The sequence below is a fragment of the Scyliorhinus canicula genome, chromosome 10, assembly GCF_902713615.1.
Source record: "Scyliorhinus canicula chromosome 10, sScyCan1.1, whole genome shotgun sequence".
In the NCBI taxonomy this organism is placed as follows: domain Eukaryota; kingdom Metazoa; phylum Chordata; class Chondrichthyes; order Carcharhiniformes; family Scyliorhinidae; genus Scyliorhinus; species Scyliorhinus canicula.
Genome location: NC_052155.1, coordinates 42,056,475 through 42,070,349, shown reverse-complemented (window position 1 = coordinate 42,070,349; position 13,875 = coordinate 42,056,475). Strand labels below are relative to the sequence as shown.

The 13,875-nt window shown below is 44.9% G+C and overlaps 1 protein-coding gene across 3 annotated transcripts in view; it reads left to right on the top strand.

Annotated features, from left to right (window-relative positions):
• The first annotated feature begins 476 nt into the window (after positions 1-476).
• The window catches only part of LOC119972318 (DNA topoisomerase 1-like), a 176,124-nt gene continuing 162,725 nt past the window's right edge, over positions 477-13,875 (top strand). For all 3 annotated transcript variants that reach the window (XM_038808830.1, XM_038808827.1, XM_038808829.1), the window contains exons 1-2: positions 477-627; positions 781-817. In XM_038808830.1, coding sequence (XP_038664758.1) covers positions 595-627; positions 781-817 — 70 coding nt within the window. In that variant the 5' untranslated portion in view covers positions 477-594. The remainder of the gene's footprint in view (positions 628-780; positions 818-13,875) is intronic.

Here is a 13,875-nt window from a genome sequence, read left to right as displayed (position 1 = left end):
TCCATTTCCTGAAGTCAATGACCACCTCCTTAGTTTTTCTGACGTTGAGGGAGAGATTATTGTCGTTACACCACACCACTAAGTTTCCCATCTCCCTCCTGTACTCTGACTCACCGTTGTTTGAGATCGGACCCATCACGGTCGTGTCATCAGCAAACGTGTAGATGGAGTTTTAAAATGTTTTTGTAAACGGTTTTTAAGAATGATAAATATATGCAGAATTCATCTTCATGGTATAGTTATTGTCAAAGTGAATTGATAAAACAAGCCTGACACAACCTAAGTATATTTGAGCTAATTTGCATTGACAGGTCTGTTTTAGCATAGATATTCCATGATCCATGTACAAATATCCTGCAGAATTTACAAATAATTCTTTTTTTCAAGAAAAAAAGAGTAACAAATTCCAATCCAAAAAAAAAACAAGTGTTGCTAACTCTGCTCACTCAGTGATGGGCGGGGGAATGCGAGTTCGGGAGCATGCGCAGTGAGTACCTTTCGGCACTTGGTGCAGGTTATAAGAGTGGGGAGACCGGGCTGCGGGGAGGCAGCAGTTCCATTTGAAAAACCAAATTAACGGCCTCATCAAATACGATGAACGGAGCCGTGACCTTAACGTCAACGGAGGTGAGAAGTTTATAAAAAGCCAACAAAAAAAATACGTACTTTCAGAGGGCGACTGAATTATTTTGACTCCATTTTTTTTATTTCCAACACCCCAACCCCCAACCCAGCCAAAATAAAACCCTTCAAAGTTTGTCGTTTGTATCTTTCCCGCAGGGGGAGAGTTTACCTCAGGTGCCGGACTCCTCGAGTGGTGAGTAGGCTCTTTTGCTTCGCTCGGTCGGGTTCGCCACTATTTATTTTCTCTGAGGAGGGAGATGAGGCCTGACCCCCCCCCCCCCCCCCGGCGCTTATCACCCTCTCCGTGCACGCGCTGCTCTGCCAAGGAGACGCGCGCCCCCCAACTGTATATCCGCCAACTGCCCCCCGCCCCCCGAGGCAAACTGCACCTCTTTACCCCCCCCCCCCCCCCATGCCTCCGAGAGACACTTTATTTCTGCCCTCCCCCCATGAGGGGACCATTTGACCCATAGAGGCTGAGTCAATCCCATTTCCACCCACGCGCTCGCCCCCCCCCCCCCCCATAAGGAGGCCATTTGGCCCATCAGGCCCGTACTCACTCTCTCTGTAGAATTCAGTCATAAGGGCTTTTGCAGCACTGAGAGAGACCCTTTGACCCATTCCAGTCGTGATACCCATGTACTAATCCCCATTTCCCAGCACTTGGCCTTATGTGCTGTGGCGTTTCAAGTGTTCCTCCAAGTGCTTAGTAAATGTTGTCTGGGTTCCTGCCTGTACCACCCTTTTCGGCAGTGAGTTCCAGATTCCCACCACCCGTACGTACACCACTGAAATTTCCAGTCGCAAAAACAACCTTCAAGCAACACCCTCTGCCCCCTGCCATTAAGCCAATTTTGGATCCAATTTACCAAATTGCCCTGGACTTGTATCTCCTTGACCAGTCACCCATGCAAGATCTTGTCAAAAACCTTACTGAAGTTCATGTAGACAACATCGACTGCACTGCCTGCATTCACACGCCTCATCATCTTGAAAAATTCAATCAAATTTGGAAGACATGATCTCCCTTTGACAAAGCTATGCTTACTATCCTTGATTAATCTTTGCCTCCTCAGTGGAGATTAATTCTGGCCCTCAACTTTTTCCAATAGTTTCTCTACCGGTTAACTCAGTTGGCTAAATGGCTGGTTTGTGATGCGGAGCGACACCAACAGTGTGGGTTCAATTCCTGTGCAGGCTGAGGTTACCATGAAGTCCCCACCTTCTCAACCTTGCCACTCTCCTGAGGTGTGGTGACCCTCGGGTTAAATCACCACCAGTCAGCTCTCTTCCCAAAGGGAAGAGCAGCCTATTGTCCTCTGGGACTATGGTGACTTTCATTCATCCATACGTGTACTAGGTATTGCAGGTAAACATGGATACTTTTATATTGTCATTATCCATAGGATTACATTGAAATAAATGTTATGCATATAATTTTGAAATGGAATATTCTGATCGCTTTATTTTAAAATAAATATACTTTCTGCAACATTATAATGATTACCAAGGCATGTCCCTTAGTTTCTAAGCAAGGATTAAATAAAAAAACTTTACATATGATCTCCCGCAAGAAATTGACTTATCCAATTATGCACCTTTTTTATCACAACAAAGAACAAATTGTTCCTTTATACTTGAGGTGCAAAGTGCGTACAACCTGGTTTCTGGATGGCTTTAATACAGTGCCCCAGGAATGTTCTGTATTATTGGTTTTCTTTCTCAGATCATTGTTTCTTTAATATGTATGCAACTCTTGTATTTAAACATTTTTTTCCTGCGGTTTTGTTGCATGATATGTAGTAAGTGATTTAACAAGTGGTAAGAAAATGGTAGAAGATAGGAAGTGGTAAGAAAATGGTAGAAGATAAAAGTGAAAAAAGTAAGCGCTAATTTCATTCTGTTTTCTTGGGTACAAGAAACCTTTGATGTACGGTGACACTTGCAGCTATTATGGCTCCCGTTTTAGTGTTCATTTTAGGATTCTTTCAATGTTTCACATTTTTTGACTCTACTTTGCCATCATAATTCGTCGCGATATTCAACCTTTGTTGTAAAAACAAGATCATGCTTTGATTTTATTTTCTGGTTTAGCAGAGACCTTCAAATCACCAATTTAAGCTGTTAATTTATGTATTAGTGGGTGTAACTTATTTGGTCTTGTAAATTCATTAAGCATGCTAACATATTTGAACTGGATTACTGAACAGTGGATCTAGTCAGGAGGGTGCAGGGAAAGTGGAAGTATTTGTGCCAGTAATTAATCATCACTGTTGGAAAGTGTGCCAAATAAATAACTGCTGAAGATGGAATCATGCTGGATTGAGATGGTCAAGTTTACCAACACTATCTAGATCATGTGAAGAATGACTGCTTGGATTTTGTACTGGAGGCTGTGGAACTGTCTGAATAAACCATCTCCTTTGGGAAAGAATGGACGAAAATTGGCACAGAAAAACCAAGAGCACCCTTAACTGTGTACAGTACTAATAATCTATTTTTGTATATCTCATTAAATTAGTACCTCACTTGTAATGTTAAATGCGAACATTTCTAGGTAGGTACTAAATAAATCTTGCATTCTAACTTGGCCTTTTTTGTGTCTGTACCAGGGTCTTGTGAAATTAATGGTTAATCTACATAAACTTGACCAGTAGAGTTTATGTATTTTCCAATCTTTAGAAAGTACCTGTATCCACTCTCTCCATAATTCATAACAGTTAGCCATAAAAATATCCTAATGCATAGACTGAGTGAGGATGCTCATAATGGGTGAAAATGTTTATTCCCCTGTGGAATTAGAATGGATTTGTAGAATGTGATTGTGTTATGTAATTGAGAGCAAGAATATGTAACCTAAATTTCTTCTCGAGGGTGGTGTGGATGGCAAGTCCACAACAGAATTATGTATGGATTCTAGATGGTGAGCTTGATGAGCTGACTGGCCTTTTTCTTCTTTGATTTTCTTACATGTCTAGTTTTACATTATTATGTTTGTGATATTCATTTTCTACTTTCTGATTCATTTTTACTTGCATTGTCCCACAGCCATCCTCATCTGCTCGAGCATCTCGCTCTCTCTCTCTCCCCTTATGTTGGTGGTCTGCAGCATTTACAAATTAATAATTGTCAGTCTATCTGTGACTCAGGCCCACACCATTGCAGTTGTCTCTGTCCTCTGAAGTGGCCTAACAAACTGCTTGGTTTATACCAAGCAGATGGACTGTTCCACATGGACTGCCGAGGTTTAAGGTAATTCACCAAATACTTGGGCAATATGACGACCACACGCATGGGAAATTACCATTTTTCATCAGCAAAGCATGCCTTCATCTGTCTTTGTAGGTCTTTTTAAGCATCGTTTTGCCAATCCTAATTTGTGTTTTAGCGCCTGCTGATAGAAAAAGAAAATGCACTTGCAGAAGAGAAACCGATGGCGAGCAGTAACAAGAGTTGAAACCAAAAGTTATTATAAAAGATGGTTTGTAAGAAGTGGGCTAACAGCAAGGTAGGGGTATAAAAAGATGAGTTTTGTTTTCGAGAGTAAAATGGAGCTGCCTAAAGCCTGTTCTATCAGTGAAGAAGGGGAAGTTCAGTTGGCAGAATCAATGGTACAGGCTGGAGGAACTGATTAAAGCAAAGGTAAGATTAAGCCAAGGAGGAATTGTAAATGTTGAGGAAAATTTTGAATTTCATGGGCGGGATTCTCTGATTCTGAGTCTAAGTGTTGGCGCTGTCGGAAACGCCATCGCGTTTCTTGCCGCCGTCAACACGGCCCCAGGATCAACAATTCTGGCCCCTGCAGGGGGTCAGCACGGCATTGGTGCGGTACATGCCGCTCCAGCTGCTGATCCAGCTGTGGAATGGGCGCGGGGGGATGCGCACATGTGCACTGGGTCCGGCGCGACACCACGCATGCGCAGTCCCTCCGGCGCAATTTCCACGCATGCGCGGTGTCTCCCTTGTCCGCGCAGGCCCCAACGCAATATGGTGCAGGATTACAGGAGCCGGCGCGGAAGAAAGGAGGCTGGGGGAGGGGAGGGCGGCCCGCCGATCGGTGGGTCCCGATCGCGGGCCAGGCCACATCGGAGCGCCCCCCCCCACCCTTCAACACTCAGTTCCCGCCGGCTGAGAGCAGGTGTTGACGGCACTGGCGGGACTCTGCGTTTCCACGACGGCCGCTCGGCCCATCCGGCCCGAGAATCGGTGGGCCGGCCGCATAGAGTGGCTGGTGCTGCACCAACCACACCGGCGCCAATGGTGCAAATTCTCCGCTCTACGGAGAATCGCATGCCAACGGCGTGGAGCGATTCGCGCCGGTCGTGGGATTCTCTGCCCCGGGCTGAGAGAATCCGGCCCCATGTGTTTTGGGGGGGAGGAATCGGGCTAATTTACTTTTAAGATAATGGGGAGGTGTGATGGGTGTAGGAATTTCAGACATGTTTTTAAGTTTTTCGTACAGTAAGCGTTAAAAGCGTGGGTTAATGTGTGTATGACTGCTGCAGTGGTGTTTTTAAAATCCTGGTTTGCAAGACTGCTAGGCCTTTTGGGAACCTGAGTTGCGATTAAAGTATCATAAAAGCTTGTGCTAATTGATTTAGGGTAGCACAAGTGGATAGCACTGTGGCTTCACAGCGCCAGGATCCGAGGTTTGATTCCCTGCTCGGTCACTGTGCGGAGTCTGCGCGTTCTCCCCGTGTCTGCGTGGGTTTCCTCCGGGGCTCCGGTTTCCTCCCAAAGACGTGCAGGTTAGTTGGATTGGCCATGCTAAATTGCTCTGTGTCCAAAAAAGATTAGAAGGCGCTATTGGGTTACGGGGATAGGGTGGAAGTGAGGGCTTGGCTGGGTCGGTGCAGACTCGAATGGCCACCTTCTGCACTGCACTATGTAACACTATGATTTTTGTTTATATTGTGGAGGGTCTTGGGCCTGGAAGGGAATGGCATTACGATGTGGCTATCGGTGTAATTTTCTGATAGCTGTATGATTCTCAGGTTTTTTCCCCTGTTTTCTTTGAAGCAATGGTATGATGTAACTCTGTGCTGTTGACTGTAATCTTCCTGCTTTGGTGTAGATGGATCCTGTATCCGTGGAGGGAACACGTTGGGGATATTGTCCCCGACTCATCTGGCTTTATTTGTTCCTGTGCATGCAATGACATATGTTATGTGCTGTACCTGTTTTGCATTGATACCTATGGCTTTTTTTCTCCTGTTTTGATGCAATAATTGTACAAACTTGAAAATTCAATAAAAATACATTTTTATAAAAAAAACATTCAAGAGGCTCATTGGTAAGTAGATTCACCTTGAGCAACACTTCCTGGGATACTGTTATCACATAAATAACTTGCAATATCTTTTTCAAATACAGGAGGTATAATTTTTACCAAACCTTGAGGCACTGTATCAATGCTTTTGGAACTCTAGTATTCAGTATTCACAAGCTTAGTCTTGTGTTCTAAAATTCCCAAAACATTGCAGAATGTATGGGTAAGATTTATAACCACAACTACACAGAACAAGGCTTTTCAACCCAGCAAAGCTTTGCTCACTCTGCTAAAGCATTTGAAAGTAAATGCTACAATTTTTCTATTTTTCACAAATACCTTGTACATTAGTCTGTGCCTCAGCTGTTCACTGTGGTAAAGAATTCCTAAGAAACTCCCAATACCACCTTTCTCACTCGTAGTGAATTTTATATTTCAACAGGCGTCACTGTCTTTGTGCCGGGACCTGGGTTCCATTCTGGGCTTGGGTGACTGTGTGGAGTTGTTATGTTATCTGCATGGGTTTCCTCTAGTTCCCTTCCTCAGTCCAAAGATGTGTGATTGGCCATGATCAATGCATGGGGTTATGAGGATAGGGCAGGGGAGTGGACCTGGGTAGAGTGCTCTTTCGGAGGGTCAATGCAGACTCAATGGGCTGAATGGCCTCATTCTGCACTGGGAATTCTATCTACACTATGAACTCATCTGGCAATCAACAATAATGTCCTTGGGAATATTGAACCTGTCCACGTGGTTATCTAATTACTCACTGCCATACAGATGGACTATGTTTTAATGTGTAGCCAACTTCTATCGTAAGCTGATTTTACGCCTAATAAACTTTTTTTCCCTTGCCGTATTCCTATTCAAAGGAGTGTCATCTTTTGGCTAGGCAAGGGAATAAAAGCATATTGGGGGTAGACGGGAATAAGGAATTCGAAGCACAGGCAGATCAGCTATAATATTGAATTATAGAACAGACTGGAAGGGCCGAATGGAATACTTCAATTTTGCATGTAATCAGTAGCTAATCATGAGAAGAATAGTTTTGAGCCCTTGTTAGGCTGAAACCACCAAAACAACAGTGAAGAACATAAAGGTGAATGCTCTACCATCTTCCTGACCATTGCAAGGATGTATTGTGCTCATTTAATGATGATGTGGACTTTTGTTCAGTAAAGACCACCATAAAGCATTCCTTCACTATTAGTGACAGCATACAGACAATTGTTTTGTGCCATGGTGGTCAACCCTGTAAGTATTGCCTAGTGTGACTCAGCCTTGGTCTGCTTTGGTAGTCTCTGGTTCATTTGCTCCAGAGGAAGACACTGCTAATAAGATACACGATTTGCTGACCTCTGGGCACTTCTCGGCCAGTTGAGCTGTACATTTTTGCTTGCCTCTTCCAATGCACTTCCAGGTGTTCAGAGGTCATGGCCATCAATGATTGCCTCCCTCCCAGTTGCTAATGACACTGACTGTCACATATTCCATTTCCAGAGAGAGGATGTATAGACATCCAGGAGGTAGTGATCCAGTGCCCGGTTCATAGAGATGGTATTTTGTTTCCATCAGATTGAATGAAGCTGAGCCAGAGCAGACAGGGTTGACTTAGCAATGTGGGTGGGTAGGAATGCTCCAGGTTCTTTGTGACATTGTCCTGCCGAGGATACCTCTTGAGTCAGTGAAGGTGGAAACTGTTCAAACCTTTCTCCTGCTTAGAATAGAGTGCTCAGAAGACGCAGGCTTGGGAGACTCTCAGTTTGGTGTTCTCAGTTTGGTGTCCTCAATCAGGTTGCTATTCCAGAATTGGCTTGGAAACAGCAGCTGCTGGTTGATTTAATCACATTGTAGATAGCTGATAATTGTGGAGCTTAGACATGTGAAGCTACAGCCTTCTGCATCTCACATGTTGATAGATGGCGGTTTGGCAACGTCTTGTACCATGATATTTGTGTTCCTGTTGCAAATGGTCAAACCAAACACTTGGCACGTGAGCGAATCTGTCAGTTTGCCATTGCAGGTGTTCCTAAATGAACGTTAGTGCAACCTTGTCAGTGTAGAGCAACTCTGATGTGGGCTTTTAAAAAATTATTTAAGGGGATGGTGGTGTTGTTGGCTAGACCAGCCTTGAGAATGTGGTGGTGAACTGCCTTTGCTGAAGCAAATGTGATACAGCTACACCACTGCTGATAGGAAGAGCATTCCAGGATTTTGACCCAGTGATGATGAAAAATTTACTTTATAGTTTTCCTCGGTGATGCAAGACTTTAAGAGGAACTTGCTGGTGGTGGAAATTCTATGCATTTGCTGCCTTTGTTCTTCTAGATGGCAGAGGTGGTGGATTTGGAAGGTACAGTAGAAGAAGACTGGTAAATTGCTGCTGTGCATCTTCTTCATGGTACACTGCTGCCATACATTGGTTATGGAGGCATGAATGTTGAAGATGGTTGATGGGAGTGCCAATCCAGGAAGCTGCTTTGTCTTGGATGCTGTTGAGTTTTTTTGAGAGTTGAAGCTGCCCTCATGCAGGCAAGTGGAGAATATTCCATTATACTCCTAACTCTCTTTTTTAGATGGTAGCCAGATGATGAGTTGCTAGCTATGGAATTCCCAGCCTCTATCCTACTCTTGTAGCCATAGTGTTTAGATGGCTGAGTTCAGTCCAGTTTTGGTCAATTGGAACCTCCAGGATGTTGATGATGGGGAATTCAGCGATGGTAATGCCATCAAATATCATGGGGAAATGATTGGATTCTCTCTTGTTGGAAAGGGTCATTGCTTGGCACTTACATGGTGTGAATGCATAGTTACTTACCCCACAATATTCAGGCTTGGGCTCTCACCCGAGAGCAAGTGAAGTCTGCAGTTGTGCACATATTTCCTCTGAATACTTCCATTGCCCGGAAATGTTTTTCTTTCAGTGATCCACTCTCAGCCAGCCTGGTCTCTTGTAGAGCTGCTGTGATAGATGACCTATTTAATAATCTTTATTGTCACAAGTAGGCTTACATTAACACTGCAATGAAGTTGCTGTGAAAAGCTCCTAGTCGCCACATTCCGGCACCTGTTCGCATCAGGGAGAATACAGAATGTCCAAATTATCTTTCGACACTTGGTGGCAGGAAACCAGAGCAACTGGAGGAAACCCATGCAGACACTGGGAGAACGTGCAGACTCTGCACAGACAGTGACCCAAGCCGGGAATCGAACCTGGGACCCTGGTGCTGTGAAGCAACAGTGCTAACCACTACTATCATTTCGACATCAGTCTGCCTTTGCTCCTCAAAAAAAAGTTTTCTTGAAGTGTTTAGTTGCTTAGCCTTCAACTCTCCTGAGTATCAAGAGCAGTAGAGCTATTTTCCCATGGCTGGGAGTTTGTTCCATGAGTGCCGGGTGGGTCTGCATAATGCATGGCTGAGGGGCCAAGCCTCCTCTAGAGCTTCAAGCTGGGTCCGCAAGGGACACTTTCCATGTCACCACAATGAGGCACCATTGAGAACTGAGGGGATATGTACTGACAGGAAAGTTCTTTGCATATTTGCCTTTGTCTCTATCTCTCAATCTCAATAGCTAGGCTGAAAATGAGAAGCAAGCTAGTCCACGCAAGGAAATGCATTCTAGCACTATTCACTAGTCCAACAGCTATGATCCACATGGGGTCCATCTGTTCATTTTTCTATTATTCCGTCCAAACTTCGAAGTTCTTCATCCAACCTCACTCGAGCCTCTTTCACATAAAAGATAAATTCCCATACTTAAATTTTTTCATGGGATTTGGGTGTTGCTTGTTTGGCCAGCATTTATTGTGCATTCCTAATCACCGCCACCTTGTGTATGTCCACATTGACTCTTTACCTTCCAGATGCACCATAGAATCAGGTGGTGGTGTTCTCGCGTATCTGATGCCCTTCCTATCTTCTATGTGGTAGGGTTTATGGGTTTGGAAGGTGCTGTCAAATAAGTCTCAGTGAATTGCTGCTGTGCATCTCATTGATGGTACGGATTCAGCGATGGTAATTATGATAGGAAGATTGTGGGATTTTCTCTTATTGGAGATGGTCATTGCCTGGCACTGCAAATGAAGTTTCCCACGCCTAAATGCCGTCCAGGTCTTGTTAATGTTTGATTCAATTTATTTAGTGTCACTTACACAGAGTACAGTGAAAAGTATTGTTCTATGTATAGTCCAGGCAGATTATTCCATACATGAGGACATACATAAATACACAATGTAAATACATAGACACAGGCAGCGGGAGAAGCATATGGAGTGCAGTACGGTATTGAGGATTATCGTGGAGGAGGTGCTGTTTATCCTTGCTGATTGATGTCTATGGGTCAGTAAGTTGAGGATCCAGTTGCAAAGGGCGGAGCCAAGTCCTACATTTTGGAGTCTTGATACGAGCTTGGCTGGAATTATGGTGTTGGAAGGTGGAGCTGTAGTCAATGAATAGGAGTCTGACGTTGGAGTCCTTGTCGATGCTCCAGGGATGATTAGGGCCAGGGAGATGGTATCTGCTATGGACCAATTGTTGTGTTATGCGAATTGCAGTGGATCAAGGCATTCTGGGAGTATGAAGTTATTGTGTCTTGTGACCAACCCCTCTAAGCACTTCAGAATGATAGATGTCAAGGCCACCAGACAGTAGTCGTTGAGGCATGTTGCCTTGTTCTTTGGCAGTGGTGTGTTGGTGGTCTTCTTGAAACAGGTGGAAACCTCTGAACCGAGTAGGGAAAGGTTGAAGATGTCAGCAAGCACACCCTCCAGTTGTCTGTGAATGTGAACTAAGCATGGTAGTCAAGCACAGCATTCTAGTTGCCGAGAATTACATAGTGAAACTCAATCGCAGACCTCCCTGGCAAGAAATTCTTGGCCTGTGGTATTGTAACATAAGTCACCACCTTTAATGTCATTGGATGCATAGATTTATTAGGGGCTTTTGAAAGATGCAAGTGATGACGTGTGCACTGAAAACCAAGAAGCATTTGAAATGAAATTGTTGATGAGCAATAAGCCCATATTTTTGTTTGGAAAATGGTTTAGGAAAATGGCATTGTGGAAGCAATGCTTTTCAACTTTTGGGATTCTTGTATGCTACTTGTAAATTTCCCTTCTTGTGAATGTGATGATTCGCACTAAAAGGTTATCTGTTACTTGCACTAAGAGACTACTTTGCCGTTGAGGTAAATTGGTGACTAGTTAATAGCTGTTTTATCTTGGGAGTCGTCCTAGTCGAGGTTAGTCTTGTCACGAAATGGTACAAAGAGTTCCCCAAACCATTCTTGTGAAGTTTACATTCATAAAGGTAAAGAATGTTAGTTCAAGGAAACAATGCATTTAATTTTTGGGTTCTCATTTCAGAATTGACTTATTTTGAGGTATGTATTCCTAATGTTTTTGTAATCCTTTTCCACAAAGTTGAGTGCATCCTCTAGTATGTTGTTGAGTTGTACAAACCTGAAAAGGGACCAACTTGATTAAGGCTGTTGGCAAGATTTCAGACTTCCCAAATCGGCATCACTCAGAGTGATGGAAGTACATGGATATGCAGCCAATTGAACATGGCCTGGCAGTCCTCAACATTTCTTCACTCCAGGAATGGTGAATTTTTGAAATGTTGTATCCTAGAGGGCTGTGGCGGATTAGTCATTTACTCAAGATTAGGATCAATGGATTTCTAGATATTAAAGATATCAAGGGATGTAGGGATATTGCAGGAAAATGGAATTGAGGTAGATAAGCCATAATCTAGTTGAATGGACAAGCGGACTCACGGGACCAAGTAAAACACGGTCAGGTAAATTTACTGATTTTACTGCACCCCCTCAATTTGGTGGGGGAACAAAATCAGTGCTTATTGAACACAACTTGGAAGAAACTCGGAGGGAAGGAAAATAACACAATTCTCTAAATGACTTTATTGCTTAACACAAAGGTTGACTTGGCATTACGCAAAGGGGCACACATGGGGTGGGGTGGAGTTGTAGGCGGGGGAGAAGGAAGACAAGGGGAACACAATGGGTCTCAGATTGGTTTCAGCAGGTAAGGTGCAGGTTGAGGGAACAAGATGGCATCACAAGCAGCCACTTCGGAGGATCCCTAAACAAAGGGAAACCCTGGTGTGCAGAGGCACACCCACGTGGCATACACCCAGTTGGCTATGCTGGGTGTCTCCTGAACAAAGGGAAATCTCTTGAGTGCAGGGATGTTTCCACTAGGTAAGTATGGTTGATCCCGCAGGAAGGGGGAGAGACCGAAACCCCTCCACCAGGTTTATCATCTGGAATGTCAGGGGACTAATAGGTGCAGTGAAAAGATCCAAAGTCTTCACCCATTTGAGAAGTTTGAAAGCCGAAGCAGTCTTCCTACAAGAGACGCACCTGAGGGAGAAGGACCGACTGCGGATAAGGGAGGGCTGAATGGGACAGGCATACCATTCATGCTATGGGACGAGAGCTAAGGGTGTAGCAATACTGATTAGCAAGAGGACAGTATTTAGCACGACAAGACGGTTACAGACCCAGGGGGACGGTATGTCATGGTCAGCGGTGTCCTGGACGGGACACTGGTATTTCTGGTAAACGTGTAGGCGCCCAACTTGGACGACATGGATTTCATTAAAAAGACAATGATGGATATCACCGACATTGACATATGCCAACTGATCATTTGGCGGGGGAGAGGCATGGCTAGGGAACTGAGAACTTTTATGGAGCAGATGGGGGCAGTGGACCCATGACGGTTCTCTTTCTCCCCCCACCCAGCCGACAAGGTCTTATGCCAGACAACATCACGGGCCATAGGCGGGTACATCACTAACAACCAGAACGAGGAAGTCTCCTCTTCCACGTTCTGAGAGCCTCTGAAGGCGGTGATTGGGGGAGAGATTATAGCCGACAAGGCACATATAGACAGGGAAGAAAGGGTGGCCAGGCAACCATCCTGGAGGCCAACAAAAAATACTTTTGAGGCCTGACCGTAGAGCAGCTGGTGGAGAGAAAAAAGCTACAGATGGAATTTAACCTGCTATCCACCAGGGAGAGCAGTGCACCAACTCCGCCAGACAAGGGGGACCTCTTCTACAAACAGGATAGACACCTGTTGGCTCACCATCTGAGAAAGCAGGCAGCCATGAGTGAGATAGCGGAGGCAGACTGGTAGCTGAACCAAAAAAAGTCAACCAAGCATTTGAGGCCTGACGGAGACACGGAGATGAAGTGGTACCTCGATGGACTGGACATGCCAGTCGTGGGGGATGACAGATGAGGGGACCTGAAAGCATCGAGGACAGAGAGATCATGGAGGGCATCAACTCCATGCAGGCAGGGAAGGATCTGTCACTCGATGGGTTCCCACTGGACTTTTATTTTTAAAAAAACATATGCACCAATCCTGGCCCCATGCCTATCGGAAATGTTCACCGATTCGCTAGCGAGGGGCACCCTGCCTCCAATGCGAACACAGGCCATGATATCGCTGATACCCAAGAAAGACAAAGGCTTAACGGAATACGGATCATTCAGACACATTTCGTTGGTCAATGTGGATGCGAAGATATTCACAAACGTCCTGGCTAAGAGACTGAAGAACTGTGTACTGGAGATGGAAGGAGATGACCAGACGGGCTTTGTCAAGGGTCGACAGCTAACTGCGCACATCAGGCAGCAGCTGAATGTATTAATGACTCCATCTGGGGAGAACACCAGTGGTGATCATCTCCCTGGAGGCAGAAAAGACCTTCGACAGAGTCAAATGAAAGTACCTCATTGAGTTACTGGAGCAGTTTGGGCTAGGGACAGGGTTCACCTTGTGCTTGAAACTCCTGTACAACGCCCCAAGTTGAGCATTTGGACCAACTCCAGCTGCAAAAGGCAGGGATGTCCGCTGTCCCCGCTCTTGTTCGTCCTGGCGATTAAACACCTGCTGATCGCTCTGTGGGATGTGGAAGGCAGGAAGAGCATCTGAAGAGGAGGCAGAG